The sequence below is a fragment of the Mus caroli genome, chromosome 13 (genome assembly GCF_900094665.2).
Source record: "Mus caroli chromosome 13, CAROLI_EIJ_v1.1, whole genome shotgun sequence".
In the NCBI taxonomy this organism is placed as follows: Eukaryota; Metazoa; Chordata; class Mammalia; order Rodentia; family Muridae; genus Mus; species Mus caroli.
The window spans coordinates 63,481,031-63,504,643 of NC_034582.1; the positions used below are offsets into that span (position 1 = coordinate 63,481,031).

General features: G+C 42.8%; 1 protein-coding gene across 1 annotated transcript in view; it reads right to left on the minus strand.

The window, feature by feature from the left end:
* Window positions 1-23,613, minus strand: part of Adcy2 (adenylate cyclase 2) — a 389,152-nt gene that overhangs the window by 105,239 nt on the left and 260,300 nt on the right. The window contains exons 5-10 of the mRNA XM_021179908.2: window positions 13,697-13,845; window positions 10,092-10,203; window positions 7,545-7,672; window positions 5,704-5,862; window positions 4,694-4,826; window positions 3,273-3,449 (exon numbers count right to left, since the gene is read on the minus strand). Coding sequence (XP_021035567.1) covers window positions 3,273-3,449; window positions 4,694-4,826; window positions 5,704-5,862; window positions 7,545-7,672; window positions 10,092-10,203; window positions 13,697-13,845 — 858 coding nt within the window. The remainder of the gene's footprint in view (window positions 1-3,272; window positions 3,450-4,693; window positions 4,827-5,703; window positions 5,863-7,544; window positions 7,673-10,091; window positions 10,204-13,696; window positions 13,846-23,613) is intronic.

Consider the following 23,613-nt stretch of genomic DNA (forward strand, 5'->3'; position numbering starts at 1 on the left):
ACTTAAAATATTGGTATAAAGGTTACCAGGACCCAGTGGTGATGACTTTAGGTGAAATGTCCAACAAACTGGAGACACAACCTGGAGAGACCACCTCCAGTAGACAGGCACAACCCCCACTTGAGGGATGGGGCTACCCACCCATCTCAAAATGTTTAACCCAGAAACGTTCCTGTCCAAAAGAAAGACAGGGACATAAAAAAAAAATGGAAAAGAGACTGAAGGAAAGGCCAACAGAGATTGCCCCACCTAGGGATCCATTCCATCTGCAAACACCAAACTCCCACACTATCGCTGATGCCAAGAAGTGTTTGCTGACACAAGACTGATATGGCTGTTCCCTGAGAGGTTCTACCAGCACCTGACCAATTCAAATGCAGATACTCACAGCCAACCATCGGACTGAGCCTGGGGACTCTAATGGAAGAGCTAGGGGAAGGATTGAAGGAGCTGGAGGGGATTGCAACTCCATAGGAAGAACAATACCAACTAACTGGACCACTGGGAGCTCCCTGGGACTAAACCAACCAAGGAGTATAGATGTAGGGAGCCATGTGATACATATGTAGCAGAGGATGGCCTTATCTGACATCAGTGGAGGGGAGGCCCTTGGTCCTGTGGAGACTCAATGCCCCAGCATAAGGGAATGCTAGAGCAGTAAGGTGGAAGTGGGTGGGTTGGGGAGCACCCTCTTAGAGGCAAAGGGGGTGGGGGATGGGATGGGGGATTTGCAGAGGGGAGACTGGGAAGGGGGACAACATTTGAAATGTAAACAAATATAATTGTTAATAAAAGTGTTGGTGTAATCCATAAACATTGGCAATTGAGATGCTGGGAGTAGCAACATAATTTGGCTTTTTAAAAGTTTACAGTCTTAAAATGCTCAATTTTAGCTTCAAATGGTGACTTGCAGAAGACTTCATTAGAGTTATCAGAAATTCACAATCAAGTGGAAATGAATCTCAGCCATCACACAAATATTTGACAGTGTTTAAAACATAAAAGTATTTGTCAATATCTGTCCAAGGACTGATTGGCAAACCAGGCTGTAAGAAATGGCACCAAGGATTAAATGGGTGGACTCTGGAGACAATGGACAGGAAGAGAAAATGTCATATGAGCACAGGAGGTTCCAGAAAGATTGGAATGGAGACATGGGCTGGGAATGACAGTAGAGATAGCTCGATGCCTAATAACAGCCAGAGAGTTAAAAACCAATCAATTGAACAAACAAAAACCACAGGGATGCTTTTGTATACATGTTGTGGAGTTAAAGTAAAAGCTTGAACAGTATGTTCAAACAAACTTATGCTTCATGTTTTATTTTTAAACTAGGAATATTGATTATAATTGGCAACTGGACACTAGAGCCTGGGGTGCCTTTTCTAAGTACCCCCGAGTGCTCGATGACCCCAGCATGGAACCCCTTCTTATGGTTTCATGCTGAGCTTCAGCTTCCACAGTAGAATCTCTAGCGTCAACCTCTCTCATATGTCTCAGGCTTGCACAACCACCCATGCCCTTCCTTGTTGGATTGAGATATGAAGAAGGCATGTCAACGTGATGGTGGTTATTAGAAAGATTATGATTCTTTTCTATTTTAAGTAACCTGACTGCCCCTTACATTTATCACCTCAATCTGTCCTCATTCTCCAGCTGTGAGACCTGCTGATGGCATGGATCCATTTCGCCACCAAGTCTCATCTGCTCCCCTTTCCAAGTAGACCCCAAGTATGCATCTCACAGTGCCTGCTGCTTCACCCTTAGGTGGAAGATGAGGACATTTCTCTCTCTCTCTCAGAATCTTTGCAGTTCTCATTTCCATTGAGGGACTTGACCTTGTGCTCTTGCCAGCTCCCCTCAGGAGCTTCACTTTTGACCTTTACCTGAGAGGTTCATCCCTACACCACACTAGGACAGACACCATTTCACTTAAATTGATACACTTAAATTTACCATCTTCACGGTGCTTATTGAACCTGAGATAGCGCTATTCATTGATATTATTCCACTGTGATCTCCCTGACCATTAGAATGTAAACTCCAGCCAACACTGTCTTCTGTTGACTGACCACTCACAATCTTCTCTTGGTTTACATTTATTTTTGAGTTAGGTATGTAATAGCAATTAATGAAAAAAAAAAGAGTTGGTGAATTTGAAAGACAGAAGGAGGGCTATGTTGGGGGAGTTGGCAGTGTACTGGCTAGTTTTGTGTCAACTTGACACAAGCTGGAGTTTTCACAGAGAAAGGAGCTTCAGTTGAGGAAATGCCTCTATGAGATCCAGCTGTAAGGCATTTTCTCAATTAGTGATCAAGGGGGAAAGGCCTCTTGTGGGTGGGACCATCTCTGGGCTGGTAGTCTTGGGTTCTATAGGAGAGCAGGCTGAGCAAGCCAGAGGAAGCAAGCCAATAAGAACGTCCCTCCATGGTCTCTGCATCAGCTTCTGTTTTCTGACCTGCTTGAGTTCCTTTGGTGATGATCAGCAGTGTGTAAAGTGTAAGCTGAATAAACCCTTTCCTCCCCAACTTGCTTCTTGGTCATGATGTTTGTGCAGGAATAGAAACCCTGACTAAGACAGGCAGGTACAAAGGGAAGGGGAAATGATGTAATTATGTGATAATCTCAAGGATGCATGGCCCCCACTTGCAGGACTTAAGGATCTGTTATCAAGTCTGAAGCGTGGAGAAGAGGGAAGATGGAAAGCTGACTTTACCTGCCAGCCTACCATGCTTTTTCTTAGCCAATGAGAACCATAAAACATTGCACCTTATCTCAACTTTATCCTGCTATTACACATGAAACTGGACTCCACTTCGAGACTGAGGCATGCTTTTAAGATTATATTAGTGATTCAACTGTGTTCACCCTTCCTGCTTCCTCTGGATCAATCTTCTATATTCTTCTCTGTATCTTATTGCAAGAGTTCCCACTGTGAGAAGCTTTGGCATTTCTGGTTGGAACCAGAACAGGGAAACACAGCAAAGGGTCAGGCAGATTGTTGTAGAGCCTGCACACCTGCGTCTTGAATAGTCTTGATAATGCCCATGAGCAGGATATCATGGCTTCACAACTGCTTTCATTAGATACTCAAGGTATCATACACTTTTCATAAGAGAAAGAAGAGCTTGGTTAATTAATTTTGTTACCCATGGATTCAGAGATCACCATCATTGCTGACAAGCATGATTTTGGCTGGAAATGGCTGGTTCGTGGCTGGGGCAGGAGCTCCCAGCCCTCCCACCATGCCCATGGCTCCAAGGCAAGCATACCGTGGTGCTAATCTTCCCATTCTCTGTGGTCATGCTATCTCTGTGGTGCAGATGTGCAAATGGCTTGGCTGCTCCCCAGGACTCCAAGTACTGGGTCATGCGGACAGATGCTCTCATTTTGGCTCCATCCAGAGTGTGTCGAGGTCTGAAGAGATGCTGAGGACTCCGTCTTTCTCCCTTGGGAGGAGAAGCAGAGCATCACAATAGGCACACTCCAACCCTACTCATCCCTTCCCAGGTCATACTCCAGCCTCATTTGGCCAAGTGAATTGTTTTTTTTTTTTTTCTAGATAGTAAAACTTACAATCACTTGATATTTAATGGATAACAATGCATAAAGTAAATGCTTTGACAGAACTTAGGATCTTCTTTGGTTTGTGTTGATGGTTTTGTAACTAGGTTTGGCTGTGTTGATCATGCTAGGTGGCCTCACACATCCGGTTTTTGGTGTTCTTGGCCTGAATACATGACTTGTACCATCTGCTCACTACTCACGATACCCATCACTCATGTACCTCTAGGTCAACCGTGAAGCTAATCAGAAGTATGTCCCTAAAGGTGAACCAGGCTTCAGGGAAGCTATTACAGACAAATGCTTATGAATTTGATCTTGATTTTGTGATCTTGGCTGACATGGCTCTAAAGCCCATCTTGCTGTGTTCTGTACTATTTACTAGTAGTGTCACTTGGACAGTTATGCAACTGCCTGGAGCTTCAGGGTCTTAAACTGAAAATTATGTTAATACCAATTTGTCAGGAATCTGAGAGAAGTTTACAACACTGAAAGCTCAGAGTCCCTTGATTTCATCAAACAGGCAGTGTGCATACAAGAAGAGGCCATGCTGTCCTGTCTGTACATGTCCCAGGTGATGGGCTCTCTGGAACACAAGGGAAGCAGAATCTGTATGTATCTATATCTTCATAAATGGATTGACAATGGACTGTGAGGTTTTCTGGTTAATCATAAAATATCTCCTCTCTTTTTTTCAGTTATCTTAGTTCATCTCATTAGATTCTTATGTTTTGATGGCTTCAATAAAATATTTCTTCTCAACTCACAGATTTCGAGGCTATACACACTAAGAGCCTTTCACATGCAGGATTATACAAAAACCCCACACACTAACATAGACATATCTCTATACTAACCCTAACCATCATCCTTCATCCCCTCCTTCTGTCCCCAGCATACAGACAGGAGATACTTTTAAAATGTTTTCTGAATAAATATTTGAATGTATCATTGCAAAGTGTCTTCTATAATCAAGCCATTGAATGCACTTAAAGTAGTTTAAGGTGAAGAGTAGCAGAGAAATATACCAATTCCTGACTAAAAGCACTGCCTGTAACAATACTTTTGCTCTTCCTTCCCAATCACGGAAATCACGAGCTAATTATAAACACTGCAGAGTGGTACTGACCTTGGGGTTGATTACAAAGTAGGTTTTCACCAAATGCTGCTTTAAATATGGGTCTCTTATCTCACCGTCTCCTTCCTCCACTTTATAAGCCCCATTCAAGTGCTCCAGAGTGACTGAGGAAATGTGAACACGTCTGAAATCGAAAATTTAAACAGATAAAGGGACAATTGTAAAGAAAGGTATTCTGTTTCTTTATGATTTGGGGAATCATTTCTCTTCCAAGTGAAGGAAAGCCAGTGTGTCCTTAGAAATAGTGACTTCAGTGGAGGTTTATAGACTACTTTGCCACTGCTTTGAAGGACAGCATCTGGAGGTCACGAGTGCCTAATACCTTCAGATTCTTTGTGCAGACAGAGAGTTTGGTGAACTTCATCAGAAAATGTTGGATCACACTGAATTTTCCTGTGAGAATATCTGTCAAAATCCACATCTGGGGTCTGTTAGCACAAGGGCCTCAACTGTATGAAAGAATGGATTTCCTTCCCAATACACACTCCTAGGCTTCTCTGAATTACAGCTCGCACATATGAGAGTCACATGACTAATTACTAACCACAAGTGAACTCTATGGCTGCTTATGATGCTTACGCTACTGCTTGTAGATGCTCCACTGCTGGAGTGATGCCATGCCTGTACTGAATCATTCAATGGTAATTCAGATCAATATTGGTAAATTTGCAAATAAGTAAGGGTTTAGAATTGACTATGTGATATTCATATGCTTGAATAGAGGCTAAAGGGCTTATAGAATTGGGGCCCTGAACCCCTCTAAAAATATTTCCTTCCTTCCTTCCTTCCTTCCTTCCTTCCTTCCTTCCTTCCTTCCTTCCTCTCTCCCTCCCTCCCTCCCCCCCCACCCTGTGATTTTCATAAGAGGTCACACAGGTATCACAATTCCAACACAGGTAAGAGTAGTCATGTAAAACTCAGCAACTCTTTTTTTACCTTGTTCACCTGGCATGTCTAATTAAGCCACCACCTTGAAGAGAGAAATTCAATATTTGTCTTACCCAGGGACTCCTCCAGCTTCCATGTGGTTGGCCAAAGTAACATCATGAGACCACACGTCATACTGCCACTTCTGGAGACCAATCACACCACAGAGAACGTTCCCAGAATGCACTCCCACACGCATGTTGATATCGACCCCAGTAGCATCCCTCACTTTCCTAAAGAGAAGTGAAGTGATTGCAGTTCAGGAATGTCCTTTTATTCCTTTGCTTCATGGCCAAATTCCCTGTGTTTTATTATCCAGATCACACCAGACTTTTGGCAATGCCACCATGGACCCTCCCATGGCAGAGGACAAGAGGAAGGGATTCTCCCCCAGCCACCCCAGAAGTCCACCCAAACATCCAGAATCAGCCTAGTGGTGTCAGGAGTAACAAAACATTTTGGCTATGACTTTTATATTTCTAAGTAACATGTATCAAGAACAGATCCAGGTGTATGACCTCTTGCTATGTGTTCAATTCAAAACCTTTAGACATCAATGCCATTGCAGTATCAGACCTCAATTCAAATACCATTTGCAATTCTAGTGCTTTCTAAGGGGTATGTCATTGATAAACATATTATGAACTTATTTGGGAACTTAATAACTTCAGCCTGAATATGGATTTAAACAAATAATCATAAGGGGTTAAATCTTATCAGTTGAATTTTAATAAAAAAATAAAATCTTCTTAAACCTCCTACAGGGTTTTTGTTTATATGCCATAATATGAGGCTGGAATCATCTTGTGCCTATCGTTTCAAATACCAAATATTGATATCTCTTTCACTTGAAAATTCTTTTCAGTGTCACAGTGATGCTTTGAATGGATGTCTTGCTATCATATAATTTTTTTCGGTGTTATCTTCTGATATGAAATGATTTGTAAAGGTTGTACTATTTTAATTAAAAAATCTTATCAGTTGAACACACTACTTAATTAATAAGAAAAATAATTTTAAGAGCTTTAATTATATGTAATATATTATGAAAATGAATGTAATTTGAAATTGTATCTAATATTTCATGAGTACTGATAACCATTAACAGAGGTCAATGAAGAATTTCACTAAAGCAGAGATAGAAACATTGGGCAATGTTGACTTAAATTCACCATTCAAGGTATTGTTACAAAACAAGGGTTTAGGAGGATAACCCTAGCACTTGGAGACAACTGCTCAAGCTAAAATGGAGAAGAAGCACAGATCAATAGCGTCTCATTGCAAAGGACAGACAATGGTCTGTTACATCACAATAAAGGAAACTATTATCATCTCACAATGGCCCAGAGTGTGCATAATGATGGCATTGGACGATGTTACAATTTCCAGAAAAATGCGCTACTGATGTAAGATGAAATGACTTCCCTCAAACGGTATTCCTTCACTAGACTTCCTGACTCATCTTATGCTCCAATAATAGGAGTACAAATGCTGTCCCTTCATGTAAGAGACAAGAGAACAAAGATTTCCCAGAATGTATGAGAGATCCCCAGTCTGTCACCCATTGCTGGGGGCTTAAGAAAGCAAAGTATTTTTAATCACCTCATCAATCACGCCTGAGACCAACAGGTAACACATCACAGAATGCAGAGCCAATGAGTGGAACTTGCTTTAATCACCGTTGAAACAAATTATTATCTCAGTTGCACTGAAATTCTTGGATGATAACTATGACCCTAAATGCCTCTGTCAGTCTTTCTCTGGACTGCGGCACTCTCTATACATCCATTTCCTCATATTTACCCTTAAATGTACAGTAAGCGCCAGTACACAGAAAATAGAAATAGCAGCAGGTGAGAATTACAACTCAAAATTGTTCTGCACTCAAATAGAATTTCTGAGTGGTACAACTTACTTTATGGCTTCGCACATATCCAGTCCCATTTTCACACAGTTCTTGGCATGGTTAGGGAGAGATATAGGGAGCCCGGAAACACAGTAATAGCAGTCTCCTAAAATTTTAATTCTCATGCACTCATTCTCCTGGAGAAAGAAATCAGAAGACCTCATTTGCATTGAGCTACAACGATTTGGATCTGTGCAGCAGCATCCATTGTTGACTCTGCTCCCATGGACAAGGCACATGGAGAGAGGGAGTCAGAACTTGGGATTTCCCCACTGCCCAGAGAGAACTCGCCACCCCTTCCCACATTCCCATTTTCAAAGCAGCACAAGTCACGGGGAAGGGGAAGACGTGGGGCATACAGAAATTGCTTTGGAATGGGTCTCCCCTAAGAGCAGAGGAAGATTGTTCTCTGTAGTCTCAACTTTTCTAAACACTCATGGAGAAGGACAAACGAACATTCTAAGAAGACTGGAATTGTTCAGACCAGAATCAGACAGTGAGACTTACTATGTGTTAGAGTATTATGGTGTTCTCTACTGTGTTTGGGCTTTTCTCCTTTATTTTAACTGACAGCAGACTCCTCCTTACACACACACACACACACACACACACACACACACACACTGCCTATGTCTAATACAAAGTTTGCTCAACTTAGGGCTGGATAAATGGCTCAATGGTTAAGAGCTAGTATGCTCTTGCAGAGAACCCAGGTTCAGTTCCCTGCACTTGCATCTGGTCCCTCACAAGCCCCTGTGTCTCCAGCTTCGGGAGATCTGACCGGCGTCTTATCCATATAGAGTCACACATGTATATACAATACAAAACTAATCCTAAAAAATAAAAAAGGAAACAAAGTTTGACCAACTCATTTTGCTTGTTTATATTATATTTACATTAATTATTATAATTTACATTATAATATTTAGGTTATCTCATTCATATGCATCAATCCTACATTCCTTTTAAACCCTTTAAGGAGCCCTTTAGTAAAACACGACAAAACTCAAGGTTTTCTAAACACAAATTATTTCCTCTGAGAATAACACATGACATCTTTGTAAGCATGTACGTAGTTTGTTGGATGTTTCAGCACATGTCTTTTTCTGACTAATAGGTCACAAGGAAGGATATGTGTTCATGCTTATTTATATCACTATTGATGATGCATCTAATTATGCCAGTGTAGTATCACAAATAAGAAAGGAGCAAACTAATCATTAATCAGGCTCCTTGTACACTTCTTAAGTGACTATTCTAGGTCAGAGGTTAGAAACAACGGCTGGCTATGACCTTGAGATGCTTGTCTTAAGTGATGTGATTCACTCTGTGGGCTGGGCTGGCTGCTTGTTTCTGATGCTTGGTTAATGTTATTTAACTGTATCATGAACTGTTATCTAAAACGGATAGCCTCTCTGACCATGGACAGCTAGGCTCCATCTGCTGGGCTAGACTGAGATGCAGTCAGAGAATCTTACTGGAAATCACAATGTCCCTCTATTCTGAATGGGGAAAATGTTCATTCTAGAGTCTTCTGTAGACATCCTTCCTGTTGCCCGTTTCTGTCACTTGTCTAGGCAACAGAATTACTGAACATACAATGAGTTACAATGAAGTTCCACTGGAAGAGGACAGGTCTTATTCCAATATGACTGATCCCCATTGAAAGGAGAAATGTAGGTCCTAAGAGGTAAAGACAGAGGTAGAGCCATTCTCTCCCTAAAATTTTAACCTCCTTTCTCAGTGGGAGCTTATATACAGAAAAAGACAACACACTAGAGGGATGGGCCCACAAAAAAACATCATCTCGTCTGCAGACGAAATTTCTTTCTAAGACACTGGCAATTGTTTACAAATGAAGTAATCCATGCAGAGCAGCTCTTCTCTGCATAAGTAACTAATATTCGTAGGTATAGTGAAGGTTGTTAGGGAGCCATTCAAAACAAAATTAGGCTGAAAGGCAGTATTTAATGAAAAGGAAAAGGTTGACAAAAATGTATTTCTATCCATATTCTGCCAGAAATTCTAGAAGTTTTCTAAGTAGGATCAAGATAGGATCTTAGATATCTTGAGTTCATGTCTTTGTGAAATTTCCCATATGTAAGCATACAGAGGATGACACCCAGCTGATGTGTCTGTTGAAGTGGCAGAAAGCTATAAGATAAAACTGAGGCAATAGTAAATAAAGGGCTAGTACAAACGGCACACTGCATACCTCAGGGTTCCTTCCAGAACCCTACTTAAATGTATGAAGACAGGATGATTAAACCTTCACAAGGAGATACCTAGAAAGGAACCCCCCTCCCCCGGGAGAGCCCAAGGTGACAGCATCACAAAGAGAATCTCACCATTCTGAGTGTAGAATTATACATAATTATAAATTAAACGTAAAGCTGTTACAAATAGATGAAAACTTGAAGTGCTTACATGTTAGGGCACTGCTCTTCCTAGCCACAGCAAATAAAACTAACAGGTTTTTGCAAACATTCTTGAAGGAAGGAAAATAAGCTGGGCATTTATTTATCTTCTCAGTGGAAGAAGTGCTGGGATACCCACCTTTGCAATTTGATCGAACTTCCCAAAGAGTTCATTCAGCATATGGACCAGTTCACCAGGGGAGCAGTCGCTTGCGAGACGGGTGAAGCCAACAATGTCAGCATATAATATGCTGTGGAAACAGGTAGGGTAGGATAATTTAAAAGTCTATATTATGTTGTAAAGACAAGTCTTGGCAATTTCCTATTAGATCAGTGTAAATGTTTTGTATGTGATATTTTTAGAAGAAACATGCAATTTCCTGGACAGGAAATACAGAAACCTTTCATTAAATCATAATTGAAATATTTCTCAAGTGCTTCATTTTAAGGGAAGCTGAGGAGTTAGTGGGGAGACACGAACTGCTGCATCATTTTGACCCAACTCTGGGTCTTTACTCTTGTCTTCCCTACATACTTCTGGGCGCTGCACAACTGCCTCGACACTCCTGCCACTCAGGTGGTCAGTGGAATGCCCTGACCTGAACTGTCACATGGCTCACATTGTACAAGCTTCTACAATAGAAGCAGCCGTAGAAGCAGCAGATGATAAGGCCTAATCCTGTGTGCACCAGCTCAAAAAAAAAAAAAAAAAAAAGAAAGAAAGAAAGAAAAAGAAAACAAAGCAACAATCTTTTTTTCTAAAGGGGATGGCAATCACGTGATCCTGCATAGTTTGCTACCTGCTCAGACTTCAGGTGGGATGATGTGTCATAAGCTGGATTGCAGTTTATTTTACAGTAGAGAAGTGGAAAGAGTAAGCAGAGGTTGTGATCAATGTGTGAAATCATGTAAAGCGATCATGTGGCTCTAAAGTCTCACAGGAATTGGGGAATGTATCACTACTATAAAGTTAATTTTGAGCCAGGAAGCAATGGAGAGCCATGGTCCTGCACTGAAGGAAAGTCAACCACATTGTGGCTAATTAGATGCTGGCAGGGAGCTTTCAGGGAGATACACTGAAGCTGAAGAGTAGCTCCTGGGTGAGCTGTGTTTGGGAATCCAGACTCACACAGATCATGAGCTTGCACAGGAAGGAAACCACTTCAGCTTTGTCAGGTTTTACTGCTGCCTTAAGTCATCCATCAGGTGAATCAGCACAGGATGCTGTGTAGAGTTCCATGTGTCACAAAGATAATGAAGTCCCAGAGAGCGAAGAGGCACAAAGGAGCCACAGGAGTGACAACAATACTCATTTATAGGAGAAGATAAAGTCAGACAAGAAAAGAAAGTATCAAGATTGTAGCAAGATGAAGACAGAGGTGTTCTCTGAGTAGGGGGAGCACATGGTTAGTGGGGCCTGGACACCTGGCTGGCCAATGCAACAAATATGCAGAAGACCACAGAGATGGAGAGAGGGGGAGTCAGAGGAGACCTCTGTGTGAATCAAGTTGGTGGCTCTTTGGGGGTTATTACCAAAGGTGGCAACCCGAGGACAAGAAACACTAACCAGAGTATAGAAAAATCCTCTAGGTCCTGAACTGTGCAGGAAGGACGTGGTTTCAGACAAACGATACACCAGATTAAGCAATAATACATTTGTTTTTATTTTGCCTTCATTTTTCAAATGTTGTGTCTCTGAATGTTTAAGAACTACCAGGGAAGATCTGGAGAAAGGCAACCAATAGTTGCTGTCATCACATTGAAAATTTATTATTATTTTTATTAGTGCTAGTAAGTATTATTAGTGGGGAATAAACTCTGTGTCTAGTGGACGTCAAAGCAGAACCAGGAGGTAACAGTTAATTTTTCCGGCTTTGCCTAGATACCCAGCAAAAGGATTCCTTGTATTGGCAGAACTGAGCTGCCATGGTGAGAGGATATCAGGTCAGGCTGCTGATTGTGAGGACTAGGGGAGTTGAGGCCTCTAGCTAATAACCCATGTGACCCATCCAAGGAGGGCAGGATAGAAAGCAGGTCCTCCGGCAGCTATAAATGACACTTGCCCTGTAGTTCCATGGCACAGCCAAAGCCCTAAACATCTGAATAAGCATCTCTCAAACTTCTAGCCTATGGACATGTGAGATGCTTATGTCTATGTTAGACCACTAAATTTGGGGGTGACCTGCTATACAGAAACTGACAGCCAATGAAGGTGCTATAAGGGATTCATTAACTGCTTACAGTTGCCAAGTTGTCCAAGGACAATATGTTCAAGGACTACTTAAGCGAACCACTTTTTCCTTTACAGGCTTTGATTACCCAATAAGTAGCTTGAAATTAGCTCCTGCGATGGGAGGGGATTGTAACAGTTTGTACAAGGAAAGGCTGGGAAGAAGAATCACTGGAACAGCCCACTCCCAGATACCAGAAATGAATTGTCTTGTTTTTTTTAACCTTATAGATGAGATGCTTACACATCCAAAGGCAAACAGGGCTTTTAAATAATTTTATTGCTTAATGTGCCATAACATTAGTGTGCCATTCAGATAGGCTTAGTTTTCTTCATCACCCATCCAAGGTTTCTCCTTTAGTTCTCATTTGGTGGGATGGGTTTCTTATTGCTCACATAACCATGTGTATGTTTGCATTACTGGCTCTGTGCACCTTTTTGTAAGATCTGATGACAAATGAGCTATGGATCTAAGTTTCCGTAAAGTGCGTGTTTCATCTCTGAGTTGCAAATTTTTGATTTAAAACAGCTGGCCCAGGAGACAGTAGCCTGTGATGAGAGCCCAGATTTGGAGAACAGACTAGGGCCCAGTTCTAACAGATGTTCAACAGACTGCAGTTGAGAGCCAAGATTTGGGGAATAGGCTAGGGCCCACTTCTAGCAGATGTTCAATTAAATGTATCTGTGGTCCTGGGCATTCTGAAAAAGTTTCAAGAACCTTCCCTGACAAACTAAAGAATGACAAATGCAGTCAGGTATATGTGCAGAGGATTATGGGGACTGCCAATATGAACAAAAAAGCCTTACATCAACACAGTGAATGGATGAGAGAGCAAACTCCCAAAAGAAGTACTTGGAGCAGGTCGGACTTGAAAGGAATACCAGCTATGTGGTGGTTTAGGGGAATGAGTCTCCTATCCATCCCAAAGTGAAGGGCCTTATAGTTCCCCGTCTGTATTCAGGGGTAATAGAGGCTTCACACATCTTTCTTCTTGGCTAGACTCCCACAGTGCTAGCTTGCTGGCTTCTGAGCACTATGATTCTAGGAATGACTCCCTGAAGGATTCCTATGTCTGTCTTGACAAAGCAGTTACTGTCATGAGAAATACAAAAATAAGCACCCCACCCCTCATGGCCTTTGTCTCTGCTTCGTCAGACCCTGAAACAAAGTATCTCAGCCTCCTCCTCTGAATACACTGGCTTCATGGAGCTCCTGTTTCCAGGAAACCCATCTGGAAGGGTTGGCCACTGTGTCGCAAAAGCTCAGGGCCACTCCTTCTAACTACACAATCCACTTCCTTTTCTCTGTTCCTATTAGCCACAGATGGCAAGCCCACAAACTCAACCCAATGAGCGAAGTACATTATTTTAATATGAAGGCCCCGAGAGGTATCAGAATGGTAAGCGATGTGAGCCACACTCTACCATCAATGGATGGGAAGTTATCGTAGGACGTGACTCCCCAGGAAAAGGCCACTGAATCCAGTGCTGTGGGCCCGCACGGGGCACCATACCTCACGTTGGTGTGTCGCTTGACATACAGGTTGTGGAAGTTGTTCGTGTTTTCCATCTGTCCTGCTTTGGGTCCCTGTAGCCTCTGAATGATTTCAGCCTTCATCTCCATGGCGATGTGAGCCGGCAGCAAGGAAAGCAGAAGTCGTTCCTGCAAGGAGGGGAGGAAGGGGCGACATGTTTCAAATGGATACAGAAAGGGCCTTCTGATTAGGTGCTGCTCTGAAGAAAAAAAAACATTACAAAACAATCCCCAAAGTTTCCTTAGGTCAGGCCATGGTATAACATCCTTATTTATTGAGTTCTAAATAAGAGTTCTTCACCTGGATAACAAAAGCAGGTATAGTTATTTCCCCAAGGATATTATTCGTCTATTTTGATTCTGAAATAGGAAAGCAGGAATCATATTAAAAATCCAAAATACCAACAGATAATGTGAGATAAAAAAAAAAAAGCATTCATTTCACCTTCCCGTTCATGTGCGTGAGAAAGCTCGAGCTTTATTGCACCTGGGGAAGGCAGGTGATACTCCACACTCCCTAAAAAAGGAAGTTAAATATTTTCCAATATTTCATTTCCTCTATGATAAACACCCACTATCCTCCAGTGACTATAAACTACTTCAGAAACGGAGTTAGACGTCTGAGTCTCTGCTAAGCGTTGTCCTTAACACACACCCTTCCTGTGCGTTTTTGGCTTCTGCATTCATGAACACAGTGGCAGTGAACACTAGCATGCTACCCGGCACTTACTTCAGTGTAGACCTAGTTTAGTCAGAGTGGCATTCTCCCACATTCTGGAAGGAAAATAATTATTTTTTGGGGAAAAGAACCACAGGAGGTCAATCTCAGAAGTTTAGAGTCAAAATAGAACCATTTAAATGTTCATCCATTGCATGTAAGACCAGCAGGCTCCCCCAGGTTTGATTCAGCTCCTCACTGTGGCTCTTAGAGCTGACTTTTTTTTTTTTTTTTGGTATCTTGAGGGCTGCAGGGTGGACCCTCTGCTCTTGGTGAACAGGACCTGATGATAACAGTGTTATAAAATAACAATAAAAGTGAATTTCTAATAAAAGCCAGAGTTCAAAATACATGAGTTTCCTTCAGATTTGTCTTCATCCACTTTTAAAGGCCAAATATTAGAAGCTTTCCTCATTGCCCAAGACACCCCCCCCCCCCATCTATGTCCCAGGCACTCTCTGTGGCTTGTTCCTTCCCACTGTTTCTCGGGTCTCAGACCATGAGCTCCTGTGTCTGCCTGCTTCAGTTCCCAAGCATCCTCCAGAGGGGCTCAGGACAGCTTATGGCTGTCACACTGGTACTTCCTCCTCCACCTCACTCCCTCATCCATCTTTCTGAGGCCACCTCCAAACTCAGGTCCTCATCTGGGGCCCCTTAGCATTGCCCTCTCTCCATATTCTATAACCAAGTGAGCTAGACACCAAAGCCAGTCCTGCCTAGGGACACAGACTCCATGAAGAAAAATAGAGAATCAAATATAGCGATTTTATCCCCCACCCACACCTTATTTAACAACCAAATGTAAGTTACAATCTCTATTTTAAATCCAAAAGGTAGATGAATGACCAACCTTTTTTTTTTAAAGGACCGAGAAATACGGAAGACAAAATTCACATGTTATGTAACACAAGCACATCTCTTTTGTCGTATTAACACATCACTGTGGATTTAGAACACAGTAAAATGTTTGGGAATAGGAGGTTGAGATGACTCTGTGGATTAAGGTGCTGGCCACCAAGTTTGTTAGCTAATAAAAGTGAATGCCTAATAAGAGCTGTGTGAGCTTTCTCTCTTTAGTGACCCAGGCAAAGGAGCAAACATGTAAAGCCAATTCGCCTTTCAGAGAGAGCATTAAATATTTTCATACGAGTTTTCAAATTTTCATGCATTATTTGAGGATTTCATACATGTATATTACTTATTTCTATATCCATCCCACTCTGTCTGTCCATCTTCTCCAAAACCCGTCTTCATTTTCTTTTTCTCTTTATAATCCCCTGAGTCTGATTATTGTCACTTGCATGTGCACATATGTAGAGCCATGCACTGGAGCATGGATAACTTAGAGGAGGCCACACCTCTGAAGAAAAGGACCCTCTACTTGCTAATAGCTTTCACATAGGGGCGATGCTCATGATCCTCTCTCCTATCCATGCTAGATTGTTGGATTTTTAAAATTTTGAATTCTTACTTCTTTTTTTTTTTTAATTCTTACTTCTAATCATTGTTTTATATGCAACTGAATCTGGAAAGCAATCCAGTGTAATGAGCAGGAGGGATATTAAGTAGTCCCTCTCCCTCCTCTTTCCAACTGAAAGGGGCTCTCAGAAACTAACAGTTTTTAGCAGAGCTGAGCCACAAGTGGCTCCATCATGCACCTGCTGAGGGAGAGCTTGTCTCATCTAAGACTGCCCTGCAACACAAAAGAGCTCCGGTTTTACCCAGACGCTGGCCTTTAGAAGACACCCACTTGGGGTATGAAAAAGAGCTACCATTACCTCCCTCTAGTTCACACTAGCTTACACATCACCATGCAGCCAGGACTATTCTGCACATCTGAGAGAAAGGACATCTTCCACCAATTCCATCACCAGCCTATCCCTGGAGTTGGGTTCTAGTCACAGGATGACTGTTGCTGCTTCTGTTGTCTCACAGTGCTTATTTCTCATGGGTCCCTTGCAAAGGTTACTTCATACCAGTTAATTAAAACACACCACTCCGCATACTTACTATTTGAAGTTTTGTTTTATGTTTATTTGGCTACCATCTTAATAAAGCAGATATAGTGATTGCATAAGATGGGAAGCAACAGTTTACAGCATAAGCGGCTCTGAGATGGGGGGAGATGGTTCCAGCCTGTTTGCTGCCTTTTCACAGATAGCATGGGAAACGGAGCTCCAATTTCATTGTGCAGAAACTAGTTCTGTGCCAGGAGACCTGTCTGTGTCCATGCAGGATTTGGGAACTTCTTAGAATTTGTTGGGCTCTTTGTAGAAGTTACCTTTTCCCATTCTGGATACAACTATATATGTCTAGGATGGATGTTCCCAGTGACTTGTCGCAACTAGCCAGGCTCATGTTTCACCTTCCCTAGTTTCTATAGCCTCCTCAAATAGTGATACCAGTCAGGAGGTTGTAAGCAGTAAGCCATGAGCCTCTGAGTGAGATTCAAACTTGAACCATAATATTGCTTTTGCCCATATTCTTAGAGCAACTACAGAAAGGCAGGAAGAACAAGAATGGGCTGGTGTGGGAGCAATGGCCAGCATAATCATATCTGTGTGTGGGTAAGGTGGGTTCTTATTTATGGCTATTATAGCTATGACAAAATACCATGACCAAAAGCAACTTGGGGAAGAACAGGTTTTATCTAGTTTACTTCACAGTATAGAGAACTCTGTCCAAGTTAAAATCAGTGTACACCTCAGCAAACTAAACATTAAGTCTTTTCCTCGAGTGTATCACTTAGTTTCTTATTAAAAACTATGATTACATACAGTTTCATTTTCAATTTAACTATTCTGACAACAGGAAAAAAATTGGGATTGCTGTGGATTAGAGAGAACCTAGGATTAAAAGGGAATCTAAGTTTTCCAACTTGGACAGTGGGTGGTGGTCCCACTCGTTGGGATGTGTAAGGAGATGACCAGAGAGCTTTTCAGAGAGCACACTGTGAAAACAGGTGGGAAGAATGAAATTACCACTCATACGCCATTGCCATTGCTCTCCAGCCAAATGAAGTTAGAGAAGAAAGCACTCATCAAGTCAAATTATAAGTTACGTCTATAGTCACTGACAGCAGTAAATTGGCATTTCTAAGCTTGAACTGTTTACCATCAACTTTCAATTCAATTCTCTAAAATAGAGCCTCCGGGGGAATCAGAAATCACTCATCAGGTGGATAAATGTTCAGTTCTTACTGGGAGACAGTGGAGGTCCCCAGGGAAGGCCACAGCTGTGCTCTGTAGAGCAGGGACAAAGGATGCTTGAGTTTCAGCATGCAGAGAACAATGGCAGGCAGGTCTTGGGTGGGGTCTTGCACAGAGTCTGGGCATCACAGAGTGCAGCATCAGCATAGGGTCAAGCGGTGAAATGCTCCACACAGAAGTTGATGTTGGTTGGCTCATCTGTCAAGGTCATCTATTCAAAGACCAAGCCATAAACCAGCTGTGACAGCCAGTCAACCCCGTGGGGAAAATGTGTGAGGACTGACCATACTCCTGGACACTGGGTGCTAAAATCCACAGCGTAATGTCTGGGTTGCCAGGGAGGTTAAGACGCCAACCAGGTTTTGAAACTCATCTGGGAGACAGGACAGGTGAGGATGCCCATAGTATCCTCAACTCAAGAGGAAGTCAGAAGCAATGGGTTCTTATGAAGGGTTCCTAAGAGCAAAACTGAATACTTTAATAAATGAATGCAGCCCTCCTGTGCAAGTATTATGCTATAGATAGCCAACTCTGGTGTAGTTTTAGATACACAGCATCTAGCAGTAAACCGAGGCATTGCTCTGAAACAGACTGACCCCCTCTCTGTCTTTGTGCCACTGGTCAGCATCTTGGCCATGATCTGCTCTGATTTATGAGATGAACGTCTGTGATGGGGGCTTGAGGGTGCTGCCCGTCGTGGTGATGAGGAGACAGGAGTAGGAGTCTGAGGGCTCGGCTCACACTGCGTCCTCACTGGGAAGCAGAGAGAGAGATGAGTGCTGGTGTCTCACGGGCTCGCTCCTTTGTGTTCAATCTGTCACCTCAGCCTAAGGGATGGCGCTCTTCACATTTAGGCTGAATCTTTTTCCTCCCATTAACCCAACTTAGGGGCTTAACAGCCACACTGCAGTGTCTACTGGGGATTCTATACTCTGCAGCTTAGCAATGGAAATTAACCACAACGTTGGTCCTTCTACGTGTGGCATCTGGAACCAGTGGGCTCACTATGAATTTTCTTGTCTCCTCTTGTCTTGTATTATAGACAGTGAGTTTGTAAGCAATGCATGGTTTGGAACCTATGCATGGTATAGAATGCTAACCCACCTATGCCCAACATGTACAAGTGGGAGACTATGATACTTGGTGATCACTTTGATTTGAGGACAATTCCACCATCCTATACTCTAGCTATAGAAACGCTTATAACACTGATTAATGTGTGCACACCAACCCATGTCATTTAGATATAAGATTTACATACAGATGCTTTGACTTGGTAGATTTTATGTACATAGTCATGTAGGTAACCTCTCCCCTGTAAGTGTGACTTCAAGGTGAAATCTCTGGGTTTCACTTCCCTGAGGTTCTGATTTTTCTCTTTCCCTCACTTACAGCAGAAGTTAAGACCCATAAAACTGACAGCCTCCGAGGAACTCACAGCCTCCCAGAGACCTTGAAGCTCAGCTCTATTAACCTCATGGGTCCTATCAAGCACAGAAGTCTTTATTTCTTCCAGCACACTAAAGAATTGTTTATCAAAGATTTGCTCCAACTAAAAGCTCGTAGTCATTGGAATCTAGTCAATCCTTCCTGACCTCAAGTGTCATCCTACATTCAGAGTTTTAGTGACTATTTTCTCTCAGCAAGTGTTAATTCACACAGTAAACTAAGGAACAGGGTGGCCAATAGCTCTTTCTCCTCTATTGAGGCATTGCTTCATAAAAGAAAGAGATAAACTCATAAGTCCTAGGAAGTAAGTGAGTCTTACAGGGCTCAGGAAGGAAACAAAACTCCAAAATTTACAAGGCCCTGGCTCAAGGCTACTTAAGCAACAGTAATGGCTGAGGGGAGGAGAATCCCCTAGAGGCCCAGCTGACTACAAGTTGTACAGGGAGCTGCAAGGATGTAGCTTTTTGTTGTTGTTGTTATCAAGAGGTCACTGTTTCTATGATGCATCTGCCTTTTAGTCACCCAGGCCTCACCCAGATTCCTGTAAGTAGCTCCAATAAATTCACTAGTTCCCTAAGCTACACTGAGGAGGAGTCATTTCTCCGTTATGTCACCAGCACTGTGTTTGACGTGAACAGATACTTGTTCATACCTCCCTTGGAAGAGTCATAGATTAGGAGTATCATCCGGCAGCCTTGACCTCCATCATTCAGAATGTAGATGCACATTTCAGCCACCCTGTGCTCAGGGGAGCCCCAGGAGTAGCACAGAAAGGGACCACCAGCATCTTACAGTACATTGCCTGCTCTCCTGTGAGACCATGGTGCCTGTCTTTGCATCTTTAGGAGGCTCAGATTCTTGTCTCTAGTGGGTCACTCTGCCAAGTCTGGAAGCACAAAGCCAGTGAAGGAGCAGAACAGAATGAGCCTCAGAAGGCGACATGACTCCTAAGTATCAGTCTTGAGTCATTAGAGTCTTTAAAAATGTCTGTGAGGGCAGAGGAGATAATTCAATAACTAAACTACTTCCCACATAAGCATGAGGGTCACAACCCAGATCTCCGGAACCCTTATGAAAGTCTGGAGGGAGGGTAGGTGTCTATCCTTCTACAGTGCTTGAGGCAGAGACAAGGAATGCCTGAAACAACCTGGCTAGTCAGACGAGCATAAATGGTGCATGCCAGGTTCACCAAGAGACCGACTCAAAATGTTAGGTGACAAGAGATGAAGGAAGATACTGAATACCACCCTTGCCTCCACCCACACACATGTGCACTGTCACTCACACCTGTGAATTCACTCAGCAGATATCTGCAGTTGTTGATTAAAGAAAAGACTACTATTTTCAGAGATACAAGCTCTGTAGTTCATGGTGAATTTCTGGTCCATATTTCTTGAGGTCAGTTGCTGTACTCTTGATTCACGAATCTTTCCTCCATTCCACAACAATTACGGAGGCTTTCCATGGACCACTTACAGGTCCATGGACCTTTGTAAGTCTCAGCCCATTTAATTATCCCCACAGCCCAGTGAAGCAGACACTGCTGTCTGTCCCATGTCTAATAAGAAGAGAATGAAAAGCTGAGACATCATCACAACTTACTCTCTGAATTTACAGTGACAGTTAATGGTTAACTGCTTCTAACCAGTGTCCAGAAGACAATGACAGCAGGAGTGGGCACAGGAGTGGTTGACACACCCTTAGATATAGACCTGACTGTCCCATACAAGAGCCTTGGGTATGGTGGAGTCTCTATTTTCAGTGGGAGATGGAACTTTCCATAAAGTATGCTGAAGTCAGAGACTGGAATACCGCACTGAGCAAAGCTGCTTCTGTGTGAGCAGCAGCAGCTTCAGGACCATTTCTGTCTCCAGTTGTTTCTTAGCAAGCCAGCCCAGCTCAGGCTAGCAGCCCGTCTGCATTGAGACTGCACCATCCTTCATGTAAACCTGCTTTGGAACACCATATCGTACTATGAGTATGTGCAACTTTCACTTTCCAGTCAATGTGAGATAAAAAACATTGAATGCAGAGCATGACACCAGAATGATTTCTTTGGAAAGATTGGAATTCTGGAAGAGAGAGTTTCATGCTCCACTCATGAGCACATGGATGACTCCTGAAGCAGGCACATGTATTTTCCTTTATGGATGCAGAACAGAGTTTCTGGTCACAGAGGTGAGCAGGGCCTCTTCAGTACTGAGGCAAGTTTCCAAATCTTTGTTCATCTGTCCCCATAGAAAGTGTCTCATGCCATCCTCCAGGGACAGCCTAGCAGGAAAGCAGCCTTCCAGTGCTGCACTTGTACTCAGGGAGCAGGATTTAGTGTTGCACACATCCTCAGAGACCAGCCTTCCAGTGCTGCACCTGTACTCAGGGAGCAGGATTTAGTGTCGCACACATCCTCAGGGTCCAGCCTTCCAATGCTAGACTCCAACACTGGTTCTCCCCGTGAGCACAAAATGGATCTTTCACTTAGGCACAATAACAAGTTTTCAGGGGACGAGTAATAAATGAGAAAAGAGGGGCTGCAGATGAGTGGGGATCCACCCTGTGCCAATCAGGCTAGGTTCTGTGATTCCTTAGAGAACAGACACAAGTAATGACTCAGGCAGATCCATCACAGTCAACAAACAAACAAACAAACAAACAAAAACTCAAACCAAACTAAAACAAAAAACAAACCAACCCAAAAATCAGAGGGGGCAAACTGCATTTCTCAAGATTTTATTTTAAGGCTATTCTACTGCAGTCTGCCTGAATATACATAGGGGGGGGTTGTCTTTGGAAAGCACATTGTCACCATCAGACCACAGGTGACTCTCAGAAACACTTCATCTACGTTTCACTAATAGCTTTGTCTTTGGAGAGAATCACTCCACTTATTAGATCAAAAACAGCCATGCTTGCTCAGGACCTTCAACTCCCCTTTTTCCTGACAAGAAAAAGAAAGCATGGCTCAGAGCTCATAGAATTTGGGAAATGAGGCATCCTGGGGTGGATTCCTAATGGATGAGAAGACTCAAGTTCAGATCACACAGCTCATGCAGGAGGGGATTTGATTTGGCACATCTTACCACTTGTCTGTGGCCAAGAATACAAGTTCTTGGTGCTAGAAATAGGAATAAAGGCTCAATATGGGGAAATTCCATCTGATTAAGAGAGCAGAATCTCTGACCAGAGTGGAGACTTAACATGCCAGTTGGCCTATGCCAATCACTGGCCAAGGAATCACCACTGGGAAGGTGGGTTCACCTTAAGCCTTGTTAAAGAGATGAGCGGAATAATTGGTCCTTTATTGATATAGTGTACTTTTGCTTAGGGGCACAACTGTGGAGCTTTAAGTTGACCTCCTTTTCTGAATTATTCTATAGAATGCAACATCTCTTTTCTTTTCTCAGAATGCTTTCCTCAGCAGTTTGTGTTCTCCCAACACTTTGGGCTGTCTTACTCATCTACCATGTGTCTGACCTTCATGGCAGCTTAAATGGCGTGGCTTTTTAATTCTTTCCTCCGCACCGCTGAGGCTTTTACAGCTTGCCTGCCCTGAGGTTTTTCTTTTAAGTGCTAATAAAATTGTCTTTGACTTTTTCTTTTGAATCCACTCTTGAATTATTTTATTCAGGAGACTAAGAAAACCCTGATGTCTTCTGCATCCTCTGACAACTAAAAAGGGAGAAGTTACAACCCAGTAACATTAGCACCGATCAGAGATTCAGGTCCAAAGGAAAACAGTCACCTGGTAGACTGTGAGCTGAGCCCAGCTGGGCACCAGCTTAGGATGCTTCCAATGCCTGGGAAAGTGCACATGCCCAGTATGTTCTAAGACACGGTGTTCTGTGTGTGCCTCACCTCCCCTTTTCCTCCTTTTAGATCTTATGGAGTACATTCTACTGTGGAGAACATTCTTCCCCTGGGTCCTGGATGACTGATCCCTTCATGTTGTTCCTACCCACCTACCTTGGTTAAGGCTATTTTAAAACGAATTTTCAGACAAGCTTATAATACCTTTACTCCCTCATTCCATATTTTTTCCATGCCCAACTGCTTTGGGACCCCACGTTCCCCCTTGCAGTGGTCATTAAATCCCACTGGAATTATATATTTATATCTGGTACATATTTGTTCAGACTGTGTGATGGTTTGTATATGCTTGGCCCAGGGAGTGGCACTATTAGAAGGCATGGCTCTATTGGAGTAGGTGTGTCACTGTGGGTGTGGGCTTTAAGACCCTCATCCTAGCTGCCTGGAAGTGAGTGTTCTTTTTTTTTAAATATTTTTTTTATTAGGTAGTTTCCTCAATTACATTTCCAATGCTATCCCAAAAGTCCCCGATACCCTCCCCCCCACTTCCCTACCTACCCATTCCCATTTTTTGGCTCTGGCATTCCCCTGTACTGGGGCATAAAAGTTTGCGTGTCCAATGGGCCTCTCTTTCCAGTGATGCCCAACTAGGCCATCTTTTGATACATAGGCAGCTAGAGTCAAGAGCTCCGGGGTACTGGTTAGTTCATAATGTTG